At 34.3% G+C, this 15,695-nt stretch overlaps 1 protein-coding gene across 1 annotated transcript in view; it reads right to left on the bottom strand.

The window, feature by feature from the left end:
• Nucleotides 1-860: 860 nt before the first annotated feature.
• The window catches only part of LOC143071076 (hephaestin-like), a 127,539-nt gene continuing 112,704 nt past the window's right edge, over nucleotides 861-15,695 (bottom strand). The window contains exons 11-14 of the mRNA XM_076245155.1: nucleotides 7,786-7,936; nucleotides 4,753-4,965; nucleotides 2,292-2,511; nucleotides 861-1,919 (exon numbers count right to left, since the gene is read on the bottom strand). Of these exons, the coding sequence (XP_076101270.1) occupies nucleotides 911-1,919; nucleotides 2,292-2,511; nucleotides 4,753-4,965; nucleotides 7,786-7,936 (1,593 nt within the window). The 3' untranslated portion in view covers nucleotides 861-910. The remainder of the gene's footprint in view (nucleotides 1,920-2,291; nucleotides 2,512-4,752; nucleotides 4,966-7,785; nucleotides 7,937-15,695) is intronic.

Genomic DNA, 15,695 nt, shown 5'->3' with positions numbered 1-15,695 from the left:
TACTCTCGAGCACTTCTCTTTCAACTTGCAGAACGTTTAAAAGGCCTTAATAATTCCTAAATATAATAGATAATGATTCAGTTTGTATTTCTTATTTGGTTTCTAGTTTATGCCTATGTACCTGTTATCTATTACATTATCAATTCTGAAGATTGCTGTGGTGCTTTTTATCGTTTTCATATAGTCCGTCTCTGTTTTATTTTGTCGTTTGTTTTTGTTTCTTTCCAGTGTTTCTTTTGATCTTTTGTTTCTAGCAATATCAAACATATGATTTTTAGGTGGCTTCCAAATGGCCTGCCAACCCAGCAGAACCTTCTATATGAATGTGGTGTTTATATTTGTTACCTTTCTGTATAAGGGGTTTAGAAATGTGAGCATGCCTGAATTTATCATTCTGTCGCAAGCTACACACTTTATTTTCGTCTACCAACACTGTAAAATTATGTAACAGTTATTGTTAATTTATTCTCGTCCGGATTATGCAAGACGCATTTCAACTATATGCTATAACAATACCCAATCAAACAAAACCTGTATAACATTATTGTTGGCGTCTGTTGATCTTTTGAATCACTTAAAATAAGGATCACAGGCTAAATGGATAGTTGTTTCATTAATTATCATACCATATATCTTTCAATATATGTTTGCATACACGCACGGGTGTCAATAAACTCATCATAGATTCCAGAACTAAATTTTAAATTTTATAATACAATTAAATATGAATGCTCGGCGAGACGTGTTTGTCACTTGAGGTCAACACAGGGATGTGTATATACACATGTGCACGTTGTAAATCACAATTTTGAAATAGGTATTAGGGACAAAACTTGAACGAAATGATAATCAATATAACATCCTAAGATTTCGTGCACCCAACTATCTACACAAAATTTATTGATCAACATTAATATACTCTCCGTCCAAACTTGTCCCGTCTTCTTAATTCTCTACCTATACGTGCTTTACGTAGAACCTGAGGACCACGTCGATAAATGCCTCTAAGATTTCTTGGTAAAATTGTGTAAGTGTCCATCATACCAGCTGACATATGTAATCCTAAATGACAATGAACAAACCACGTTCCTGGGTTATCTGCAAACATTTCTACTGTTTCATATGCACCTGGAGCAACACCAATTACATCATCCCGGAAGGATGCTGCGGATGTTTTGATAAAAGTTTGTCCATGAAAATGATTTGAATGCACACCATTGGAATTACCAAATGAGTACGTGTACCATGCTATTGTATCTCCTACTACCATTTCTAGGTTCGGTATGTTAGAAAAAATAAATCCATTTATACTAAACTTATTATTGGACTGTTGGAACATAGGGTCATCTCGATTCATTCTGTTCGGTGCCCGTACTCGTACATTTTCGTCAAAGTAATGGCTGTCAGCTTCATTGAATATCACAAACGCTAAAGCAAATTCTCTGTTTGTTTTGTCCATTCTGTTGCCGTAAACATCCAAAACACCTCTCTTACAAATAAGTAGCGGTCCAATCAAACCGGTGGCAATATCTTTGTGAGGATAAACTGGCGAATTATATGAATATCCAACACAGTTAGGCTCATTTTTACCAGGTCCGGATCGTTCTGGAACTCCCCAGCTGTAAACTTTCACATCTCCTGGTTTTACACCATTTCGTAAGTGTTTAGACATTTCATTATCAAGTGGTAGATTCTTCAAGTATATTGAATTATCAAAAGAGCCCATATTTTTAAAAACTATTTCAATGACATCGCCAACTGCTGCCTTAATGAATGGTCCAAGTATTCCAAGATGGTTATCTTTTTCTGTACGCTGTATCTGTCTTGAGAATGTTCCATCATAGAATTCTCTATATACAGTCTTTTTATACTGTGTGCCAATGAACATGTCAGTATTACGAACATAAAGATTCCCCGGCCTAAAATATAAAAGTCATGTTAAATTAAAATTGCCATACTTGATAAATATAATAAAACAGATCACAAATATTCGGTGACTGAATAAACCCAAAATTTATGCAAGCACTGCTATGTCCATGCATGATTGTTTCTCTGTACATAGTCATTATGTTTTCTAATTAACATTGGGTTTTTCTTATAACATCTAAGATATCAATATGTGTAACCAAAACCAATCAATTATTATAAATTTTACATTCTTAATAATTCTTCGCCAGCAGGTATAGTTTCTGGATATCTTCAAATTTTAATAAAGTTTTTTATTTAATGCAAATGGAAAGCTTTTAAATCCATTCGTCCATTTCAATACATGATGATATCACATAACTTACGTGTTTGGATCTCTGAGATCCCCCATTGTCACAATATTTATTTTTCTTGGTGCATAATCCCAGATAACATCCACCGCTGCTATAAAATATCTACGAATCATAGTCTTCTTAAAGACAGGAACAGGCACAAACAGGGGGCGATTACACGTGTCTACATTATATCTGGTAACCATACCGTCTGTCTGAGATTGTAACTGACCAGCATGGATAAGCCAATTTCCTATAAATACAAATTTGTAAAACAACCAAGCAGTCTACATGCTACACAGAGGCACAAGTGATCAGTATGCTGGAGATTCCTATGGACAACATGTTTGTTGAATTTGTCAACCAATTATCGTTATTTTTATGGGGAAAATTTTGCGTCTTTCCTTGTCGAGCTCTTCTTTTATTGTATTGTATTTCTGATTATTTGATTTCACATTCAGATATATTCAAAGTTGTTGTGACTATTTCAGAGGTGTCGCGAATCAGATTTGAATACTAAAAAATTCCTTCAGAGTACATACAATATAAAACTCTTTCATCTTGTAATAGTATTAAATCATTTGACGTTTCTACACTTTACATATGTATCCCAATTTCAAAATAAAAAACAAATTGAAAGAATTGGTCTTGTTTTGTTTCATAAAAACGAATGGCCAACGTAGATTCAAGTATCTTGTCTTAGGAAGGGAGAAATCCTACTTTGTAACGAATCACTCCGATTCAAACAGAAAAACATATGAAACGTGTTTTTCAACAGACTGTCAGCATTCCAATAGGAACCAAGTGTGCCCCTCTTCTTGCTGAATAGTTCCTTTATTATCATGAGGCTGGCCTCATACAGAATCCTCTTAGGAAGAAAGATAAGAAGTTGGCACTATCAGTTTTAGTTTTAGCCCGGATTTTTTTCTCTCAATCGATTTAACAATTTTAAACAGCGGTATACTACTGTTGCCTCCCTTAACTTCCGCTATATAGATAATGTTCTCTCGCTAAATAATTCATAAATTGGTGACTACGTTAAATGCAACTTTCCCATCGAGATAGAGCTCGAGATAAATGGTACAACGGATATTTCTGCTAATTCTGCCTCATATCTTGACTGACATCTTGAAATTGAAGATGAGGATCGGTTGAAAACAAAACTTCATGAAAAAAGATGATTTCAGTTTTCCAATTGTGAACTTTTCATGTCTGTGTACAAACATTCAATCTGCACCTGTATACGTAGTATATATCTCCCAATTAATACGATAGTCCCGGCTTGTATTCCCTATCATGATTTCGTTGATAAAGGCGTGCTGGTCAAGGAAGCAATTAAAACAAGAGTTCCAAATGGTGAAGTTGTAATCACGTTTTCGACAATTTTACGGACGCCATTACAAGTTCGTTGACCGTTATGGAATAACTGTTTCACAGATGATATCGATTATGTTCCTTACAAAGTATGGGTAGCAACAACAATCCCCTTCCCTTTTCACGAACTGACGTACCGAATAAGATTATTTACCAGCCCATAGACAAAATTTAGTCATGTGACCGTGACGTCATCAACGTTTTTTCATGGTTTTCTACGGTTTAAAATGGAATTTAGAATAGAATTATAAGAAATAACCGTAATATTTTTTCTGTCTATTAAAAATAACATACAAAAAATGAAGTACACACTGTTTAATAACCCGCTTCGCGCGTTATTCAGTGTGCACCAAATTTTTTTATGTTATTTCTTCATAGACAAAAATATTACAGTCATTCCTCAAATAAAAAAAAAGTTGAGAAAACATGAAAGGACCAAAAATTAAATGTAAGCCAATCACGTAATCAAAACTATGTATACTATATATACGGTATATATTTCTATTTAGGTAATATTTGTCAATTATATCTCACATAGCATTTACATATTTTTTAAGATTACATATATGAGATACATGGAATATGTAAATGACCCAGACAACGATTAAAGGTGACGACACCAAATTCAAACTTGATCTGTGTTTTGCGGTAGTAAACATTGTGTATAAGTTTTAAGACATTCGGTTTAAGCAAACTAAAGTAAGAGAACGAAAAGAAAAAAATCAACAACTTTTTGTATGAGACTTCACAAATGTGTATCTTGTGCAGTATCACTTAATACACAGCAGAGTATATAAAGACTACAGTATCCAATAATATAACTGAAATTGGCAAACTAAATGCATATTCTGTAGAATAAGATAACGAGTAAAATGACAGCTGTCACTGTAGGAGCAGGACATGCTGATAATTCCGGGGCACCTGGTTGTCGCAGGGTTTGTTTTGCTTAATATTTTATCTTCTATCTTCTAGTGGTTTGCTGACTGTTATATGTTTTGTTTGTAATTTTTCTTTTGAAAAAGGGTCTGTTTAATTGTCTCATACTAATGATTTAAAATTTCCTTTTGAAACTTTTGTCTAACAGTTTGTAATTGCATTTAAGATCATTTAAGCATATTACCTGGATTATCTGGAGTCATATAAGCAGTCTGACTAGTTCCTGGGTAAACAGTCACGTGGTCAACCATTCGGCCATCATATTGGACATTGTTTCCTTCAAACACTGGATTCTGGTAATCCAATCTTTCACCAAAACCAAGAACATGCCAGGATACTCGGTCTCGAACACACATGTCAAAACCGCCAATATTGCCGAAAACTCGGCCATTTATTGCTGTAACAAACATAATGCATGTTAAAACTATGCATTAATAGCGAAACATACAAACGTGTTAAAAGTAAATATATTTGTAGATAACAATAGATGGATAGCGATCAGACACGACATTTAGAATGTTGGGTCCGATAAAGTTAAGAAAGTTACATGTATTCAAATAAGTATACAGTAACAAAAATAATCCTTATTACAGAAAATGTTTTTAATGTGACGCTCTGATGGACGCTGGCTTATTACCGTTATCCCATAATGTTGTTCAGGTCATAGAATTTCTTTCACAGATGCTTGGTGAAAGGGTATACCGTCATTGAGTCATCACAAACGAAAGATACATATACAATGAAATAATAATCTTTTTGTTTTGTCCTGTTTTATTTTATGCATTTTCCAGGCTATAAAATATTTTGACTCAAAACGGTACAACGCACCATAGATATGTTTATAAACAGGATACATACCACTTTAAGCGTTAACATCTCTCAACATATTTATAAACAAGATACATACCTCTTAAAGTGTTAACATCCCTAAACATATTTATAAACAGGATACATACCTCTTAAAGTGTTAACATCTCTAAACATATTTATCAACAGGAAACATACCTCTTAAAGTGTTAACATCTCTAAACATATTGATAAACAGGATACATACCTCTTAAAGTGTTCACATCCCTTAACATATTTATAAACAGGATACATACCTCTTAAAGTGTTAACATCTCTAAGCATATTTATAAACAAGATACATACCTCTTAAAGTGTTAACATCTCTAAACATATTTATCAACAGGAAACATACCTCTTAAAGTTTTAACATCTCTAAACATATTGATAAACAGGATAAATACCTCTTAAAGTGTTAACATCTCTAAACATATTTATAAACAGGATGCATACCTCTCCAAGAGTTAACATCTTTAAACATATTTATAAACAAGATACATACCTCTTAAAGTGTTTACATCTCTAAACATATTTATAAACAGGATACATACCTCTTAAAGTGTTTACATCTCTAAACATATTTATAAACAGGATACATACCTCTTAAAGTGTTCACATCTCTAAACATATTTATAAACAGGATGCATTCCTCTTAAAGTGTTCACATCTCTAAACATATTTATAAACAGGATGCATACTGTTGTGAATTAGTTATAGTTTCAGTTTAGTATTTTATACTCTTTTATTTGCCTAACTTTTTACCGCCATTTTACGTAACGATAGGCCCGCAACGTCGTCACTTGCCGACGTCTCTTTGTATATCTTAGACTCTAGTAAAGCATACGAAACATTGAAGACGCTTTTGTGTTTACTCGCCTTTATTATCGATACGTCCAAAAAATTGGTGCCATTAGAAATATGAACTTTAATTGTTAAAAGTGTTTTTTTCAATACTTTTTTATTAACAATACATGAACAGTACTTGCATTTTGCGGCCCCAAAAATGATGTGAATTAGTTATAGTTTCAGTTTAGTATTTTATACTCTTTTATTTGCTTAACGTTTTACTGCCATTTTACGTAACAATAGGCCTGCAACTTTGTCACTTGCCGACGTCTCTTTGTATATCTTAGACTCTAGTAAAGCATACGAACGAAACATTGAAGACGCTTTTGTGTTTACTCGGCTTTAATATCGATACATTCAAAACACATACCTCTTCAAGTGTTAACATCTCTTAACATATTTATAAACAGGGTACATACCTCTTAAAGTGTTTACATCTCTAAACATATTTATAAACAGGATACATACCTCTTAAAGTGTTCACATCTCTAAACATATTTATAAACAGGATGCATTCCTCTTAAAGTGTTCACATCTCTAAACATATTTATAAACAGGATGCATACTGTTGTGAATTAGTTATAGTTTCAGTTTAGTATTTTATACTCTTTTATTTGCCTAACTTTTTACCGCCATTTTACGTAACGATAGGCCCGCAACTTCGTCACTTGCCGACGTCTCTTTGTATATCTTAGACTCTAGTAAAGCATACGAAACATTGAAGACGCTTTTGTGTTTACTCGCCTTTATTATCGATACGTGCAAAAAATTGGTGCCATTAGAAATATGAACTTTAATTGTTAAAAGTGTTTTTTTCAATACCTTTTTATTAACAATACATGAACAGTACTTGCATTTTGCGGCCCCCAGAATGATGTGAATTAGTTATAGTTTCAGTTTAGTATTTTATACTTTTTTATTTGCTTAACGTTTTACTGCCATTTTACGTAACAATAGGCCCGAAACGTTGTCACTTGCCGACGTCTCTTTGTATATCTTAGATTCTAGTAAAGCATACGAACGAAACATTGAAGACGCCTTTGTGTTTACTCGGCTTTAATATCGATACATTCAAAACACATACCTCTTCAAGTGTTAACATCTCTTAACATATTTATAAACAGGGTACATACCTCTTAAAGTGTTTGCATCTCTAAACATATTTATAAACAGGATACATACCTCTTAAAGTGTTAACATCTATAAACATATTTATAAACAGGATACATATCTCTTAAAGTGTTAACATCTCTCAACATATTTATAAACAGGATACATACCTCTTAAAGTGTTCACATCTCTAAATATATTTATAAACAGGATACATACCTCTTCAAGTGTAACCATCTCTCAACATATTTATAAACAGGATACATACCTCTTAAAGTGTAACCATCTCTCAACATATTTATAAACAGGATACATACCTGTTAAAGTGTTAACATCTCTCAACATATTTATAAACAGGATACATACCTCTTAAAGTTTTTACATCTCTCAACATATTTATAAACATGATGCATACCTCTTAAAGTGTTTACATCTCTAAACATTGCATTTTCTTGGTCGACCATTTTACCATTCATCATGGCCAAAGATATACTTTGATTGAAGTACCAGCTATCTTGTTCAAACCAATTCATCATAGTTAGGAAAAATTCTTTGTTTACACCGCGCTTTAAATTAAATGTGAAAATTAAATTTTCTAATTATATTCATATGAAATGAGGTGGTTTGATTTTTCATTTTATAAACATTTTGTGACAAACACCATTAACATTATACATAAATAGGGCTATATATTTCTTACTGATTTGTACAAACAGTCAATAACCATGATACTATTGAAACTAAACATGATATTTTCTATTTGTTGATGAATTAACTAGACACTATAACGATACAACATAAACACTAGAGGTGGGGCTTTATATTTGTTGATGAATTAACTAGACACTGTAACGATACAACAGTACCACTAGAGGTGGGGCTTTATATTTGTTGATGAATAAACTAGACACTATAACGATACAACAGCACCACTAGAAGTGGGGCTTTATATTTGTTGATGAATTAACTAGACACTATAACGATACTATAGTACCACTAGAGATGGGGCTTTATATTTGTTGATGAATTAACTAGAGGTGGGGCTTTATATTTGTTGATGAATTAACTAGACACTATAACGATACAACAGTACCACTAGATGTGGGGCTTTATATTTGTCGATGAATTAACTAGACACTATAACGATACAACAGTACCAGTAGGGGTGGGGCTTTATATTTCTTGATGAATTAACTAGACACTATAACGATACAACAGTACCACTAGAGGTGGGGCTTTATATTTGTTGATGGATTAGCTAGACACTATAACGATACAACAGTACCACTAGAGGTGGGGCTTTATATTTGTTGATGAATTAACTAGACACTACAACGATACAACAGTACCACTAGAGGTTGGCTTTATATTTGTTGAAGAATGATATAGACACTACAACGATACAACAGTACCACTAGAGATGGGGCTTTATATTTTTTGATGAATAACTAGACACTATAACGATACAACAGTACCACTAGATGTGGGGCTTTATATTTGTTGATGAATTAACTAGACACTATAACGATACAACAGTACTACTAGAAGTGGGGCTTTATATTTGTTGATGAATTAACTAGACACTATAACGATACAACAGTACCACTAGAGGTGGGTTTTATATTTTTTGATGAATTAACTAGACACTATAACGATACAACAGTACCAGTAGGGGTGGGGCTTTATATTTGTTAATGAATGATATAGACACTACAACGATTTAAGAGTACCACTAGAAGTGGGGCTTTATATTTGTTGATGAATGATAGGCTTTATATTTTTTGATGAATGATATAGACACAACAATGATACAACAGAAACACTTGAGGTGGGGCTTTATATTTGTTGATGAATGATATAGACACTACAACGATACAACAGAATCACTAGAGATGGGGCTTTATATTTGCTAATGAATGATATAGACACTACAACGATACAACAGAATCACTAGAGGAGGGGCTTTATATTTGTTGATAAATTAACTTGACACTATAACGATACAACAGTACCACTAGAAGTGGGGTTTTATATTTGTTGATGAAAGATATAGACACTTAAACGATACAACAGAAACACTTGAGGTGGGGCTTTATATTTGTTGATGAATGATACAGACACTATAACGATACAACATTACCACTAGAGGCGGAGCTTTATATTTATTGATGGATTAACTAGACACTACCACGATACAACAAAAACACTTGAGGTGGGGCTTTCTATTTGTTGATGACTTATATAGAAACAACAACGATACAACAGTACCACTAGAAGTGGGGCTTTATATAAGTTGATGAATGATATAGACACTACAATGATACAACAAAAACACTTGAGGTGGGGCTTTCTATTTGTTGATGACTTATATAGACACAACAACGATACAACAGTACCACTAGAGGTGGGGATTTATATTTGTTGATGAATGATATAGACACTATAACGATAGAACATTAACACTAGAGGTGGGGCTTTATATTTGTTGATGAATTAACTAGACACTATAACGATACAACAGTACCACTAGAGGTGGAGCGTTATATTTGTTGATGAATGATATAGACACTAAAACGATACAACAGTACCGCTAGAGGTTGGTCTATCTATTTGTTGATGAATTATATAGACACTACAACGACACAACAGAACCACTATAGGTGGGGCTTTATATTTGTTGATGATAAATAAACTCATCATAGTCCCTACCAGGACTAAATCAATGAGATAGACACTACAACGATACAACAGAAACACTAGAGGTGGGGTTTAATATGTGTTGATGAATTAGATAGACACTATAACGATACAACAGTACCATCAGAGGAGGGGTTTTATATGTGTTGATGAATTATACAGACACTAGAACGATACAACAGAACCACTAGAGGTGGGGCTTTTTATATGTGTTGATGAATTATATAGACACTACAACGATACATCAGAACGACTAGAGGTGGGGCTTTATATTTTGTTGAAGAATTATATAGACACTACAACGATACAACAGAACCACTAGAGGTGGGGCTTTTTATATGTGTTGATGAATTATACAGACACTACAACGATACAACAGAACGACTAGAGGTGGGGTTTTATATTTGTTGATGAAAGATATAGACACTATAACGATAGAACATTAACACTAGAGATGGGGCTTTATATTTGCTAATGAATGATATAGATGTTACAGACCATATGAGTATTTGGACCGTACGCGTACGGTCCGGACCGTATACGTATACTCGTACGGTCCGACCATACGCGTACGGTCGGACCGTATGAGTATACGCGTACGGTCCAGCTGATGTTTTGGGATCATATTGGTTAAATTTAAACAAATATTTATCAAAATCATTATTTTTAGTTATACAAATTGATTTTATTACATGTATATGGATGAAATGATTAAGCGAACAATTGAAATTAAATATGTGTTTATTTTTATATCCGTGATTCCTATTTTGGTACTCAAGGTGACACTGACTTCCACAAAGAACGTCATATTTTTTTTACAGTAACATAATTTGTTCATGCACGTTGCTTTGCATTTTTTTTGTAAAGTTCCTTAATATTCTAAAACGATTGTCCTCCCACTCTAAGTTTACTTCCGATAACTTCAATTTTAATTAGCATACTTGGCTTCAATATATGAATTACTGACATGCTAAATACAGGAGATTAACAGATTAAATAAACGTGATTTTTTAAAATAGTTATAACATTATTTTGTTTTATTTCAATTACTATTGAACTTTTTACATTAATTTGAGATGTAAGCTATGTTGATCTGTTATATACATTTTTATCTGATAAACGTGACCAACTTCTTAATATTAGTCAGACCGTACGCGTACGGTCCAACCGTATGCGTATTTTGAAAATATACGCATACGGTCCAGACCGTACGCGTACGGTCCAAATACTCATACGGTCTGGAACATAGACACTACAACGATACAACAGAATCACTAGAGGAGTGGCTTTATATTTGTTGATAAATTAACTTGACACTATAACGATACAACAGTACCACTAGAGGTGGGGTTTTATATTTGTTGATGAAAGATATAGACACTACAACGACACAACAGAACCACTATAGGTGGGGCTTTATATTTGTTGATGATAAATAAACTCATCATAGTCCCTACCAGGACTAAATCAATGAGATAGACACTACAACGATACAACAGAAACACTAGAGGTGGGGTTTAATATGTGTTGATGAATTAGATAGACACTATAATGATACAACAGTACCATCGGAGGTGGGGTTTTATATGTGTTGATGAATTATACAGACACTAGAACGATACAACAGAACCACTAGAGGTGGGGCTTTTTATATGTGTTGATGAATTATATAGACACTACAACGATACATCAGAACGACTAGAGATGGGGCTTTATATTTTGTTGAAGAATTATATAGACACTACAACGATACAACAGAACCACTAGAGGTGGGGCTTTTTATATGTGTTGATGAATTATACAGACACTACAACGATACAACAGAACGACTAGAGGTGAGGCTTTATATGTGTTGATGAATTATACAGACATTACAACGATACAACAGAACCACTAGAGGTGGGTCTTTTTATATGTGTTGATGAATTATACAGACACTACAACGATACAACAGAACGACTAGAGGTGGGGCTTTATATGTGTTGATGAATTATACAGACACTTCAGCGATACAACAGAACGACTACAGGTAGGGCTTTATATATGTTGATGAATTATACAGACACTACAACAGAACGACTAGAGGTGGGGCTTTATATGTGTTGACGAATCATACAGACAATACAACGATACAACAGAACCACTAGAGGTGGGGCTTTTTATATGTGTTGATGAATTATACAGATACTACAACGATACAACAGAACGACTAGAGGTGGGGCTTTATATGTGTAGTTGAATTATACAGACACTACAACGATACAACAGAACGACTAGAGGTAGGGCTTTATATGTGTTGATGAATTATACAGACACTACAACAGAACGACTAGAGGTGGGGCTTTATATGTGTTGACGAATTATACAGACTCTACAACGATACAACAGAACGACTAGAGGTGGGGTTTTATATGTGTTGATGAATTATACAGACACTACAACGATACAACAGAACCACTAGAGGTGGGGCTTTTTATATGTGTTGATGAATTATACAGACACTACAATGATACAACAGAACGACTAGAGGTAGGGCTTTATATGTGTTGATGAATAAAACAGACACTACAACGATACAACAGTACCACCAGAGGTGGGGCTTTATATTTGTGGATGAATTATACAGACACTACAACGATACAACAGAACCACTAGAGGTGGGCTTTTAATGTGTTGAAGAATTATATAGACACTACAATGATACAACAGTACCACTAGAGGTGGGGCTTTTTATATGTGTTGATGAATTATATAGACACTAGAACGATACAACAGAACCACTAGAGGTGGGACTTTATATGTGTTGATGAATTATATAGACACTACAACGATACAACAGTACCACTAGAGGTGGGGCTTTATATGTGTTGATGAATTATACAGACACTACAACGATACAACTGAACCACTAGAGGTGGGGTTTATATCTGTTGATGAATTATACAGACACTACAATGATACAACAGTACCATTAGAGGTGGGGCTTTTTACATGTGTTGATGAATTATACAGACACTACAATGATACAACAGTACCACTAGAGGTGGGGTTTAATATGTGTTGATGAATTAGATAGACACTATAATGATACAACAGTACCATCAGAGGTGGGGTTTTATATGTGTTGATGAATTATACAGACACTAGAACGATACAACAGAACCACTAGAGGTGGGGCTTTTTATATGTGTTGATGAATTATATAGACACTACAACGATACATCAGAACGACTAGAGATGGGGCTTTATATTTTGTTGAAGAATTATATAGACACTACAACGATACAACAGAACCACTAGAGGTGGGGCTTTTTATATGTGTTGATGAATTATACAGACACTACAACGATACAACAGAACGACTAGAGGTGAGGCTTTATATGTGTTGATGAATTATACAGACATTACAACGATACAACAGAACCACTAGAGGTGGGGCTTTTTATATGTGTTGATGAATTATACAGACACTACAACGATACAACAGAACGACTAGAGGTGGGGCTTTATATGTGTTGATGAATTATACAGACACTTCAGCGATACAACAGAACGACTAGAGGTAGGGCTTTATATATGTTGATGAATTATACAGACACTACAACAGAACGACTAGAGGTGGGGCTTTATATGTGTTGACGAATCATACAGACAATACAACGATACAACAGAACCACTAGAGGTGGGGCTTTTTATATGTGTTGATGAATTATACAAACACTACAACGATACAACAGAACGACTAGAGGTGGGGCTTTATATGTGTAGTTGAATTATACAGACACTACAACGATACAACAGAACGACTAGAGGTAGGGCTTTATATGTGTTGATGAATTATACAGACACTACAACAGAACGACTAGAGGTGGGGCTTTATATGTGTTGACGAATTATACACACACTACAACGATACAACAGAACGACTAGAGGTGGGGTTTTATATGTGTTGATGAATTATACAGACACTACAACGATACAACAGAACCACTAGAGGTGGGGCTTTTTATATGTGTTGATGAATTATACAGACACTACAATGATACAACAGAACGACTAGAGGTAGGGCTTTATATGTGTTGATGAATAATACAGACACTACAACGATACAACAGTACCACCAGAGGTGGGGCTTTATATTTGTGGATGAATTATACAGACACTACAACGATACAACAGAACCACTAGAGGTGGGCTTTTAATGTGTTGAAGAATTATACAGACACTACAATGATACAACAGTACCACTAGAGGTGGGGCTTTTTATATGTGTTGATGAATTATATAGACACTAGAACGATACAACAGAACCACTAGAGGTGGGACTTTATATGTGTTGATGAATTATATAGACACTACAACGATACAACAGTACCACTAGAGGTGGGGCTTTAAATGTGTTGATGAATTATAGAGACACTACAACGATACAACTGAACCACTAGAGGTGGGGTTTATATGTGTTGATGAATTATACAGACACTACAATGATACAACAGTACCACTAGAGGTGGGGCTTTTTACATGTGTTGATGAATTATACAGATACTACAATGATACAACAGAACCACTAGAGGTGGGGCTTTTTATATGTGTTGATGAATTATACAGACACTACAATGATACAACAGAACCACTAGAGGTGGGGCTTTATATGTGTAGTTGAATTATACAGACACTACAACGATACAACATAACGACTAGAGGTAGGGCTTTATATGTGTTGATGAATTATACAGACACTACAACAGAACGACTAGAGGTGGGGCTTTATATGTGTTGACGAATTATACAGACAATACAACGATACAACAGAACGTCTAGAGGTGGGGCTTTATATGTGTTGATGAATTATACAGACACTACAACGATACAACAGAACCACTAGAGGTGGGGCTTTTTATATGTGTTGATGAATTATACAGACACTGCAATGATACAACATAACGACTAGAGGTAGGGCTTTATATGTGTTGATGAATAATACAGACACTACAACGATACAACAGTACCACCAGAGGTGGGGCTTTATATTTGTGGATGAATTATACAGACACTACAACGATACAACAGAACCACTAGTGGTGGGCTTTTAATGTGTTGAATAATTATACAGACACTACAATGATACAACAGTACCACTAGAGGTGGGGCTTTTTATATGTGTTGATGAATTATATAGATACTAGAACGATACAACAGAACCACTAGAGGTGGGACTTTATATGTGTTGATGAATTATATAGACACTACAACGATACAACAGTACCACTAGAGGTGGGGCTTTATATGTGTTGATGAATTATACAGACACTACAACGATACAACTGAAGCACTAGAGGTGGGGTTTATATGTGTTGATGAATTATACAGACACTACAATGATACAACAGTACCACTAGAGGTGGGGCTTTTTACATGTGTTGATGAATTATACAGACACTACAATGATACAACAGAACCACTAGAGGTGGGGCTTTTTATATGTGTTGATGAATTATACAGACACTACAATGATACAACAGAACGACTAGAGGTGGGGTTTATATGTGTTGATGAATTATACAGACACTACAACGATACAACAGAACCACTAGAGGTGGGGTTTATATGTGTTGATGAATTATA

This window comes from Mytilus galloprovincialis, chromosome 4, assembly GCF_965363235.1.
Source record: "Mytilus galloprovincialis chromosome 4, xbMytGall1.hap1.1, whole genome shotgun sequence".
In the NCBI taxonomy this organism is placed as follows: domain Eukaryota; kingdom Metazoa; phylum Mollusca; class Bivalvia; order Mytilida; family Mytilidae; genus Mytilus; species Mytilus galloprovincialis.
Note: the sequence above shows the minus strand (reverse complement) of the source record. Positions and strands in the feature narration are given on the sequence as shown.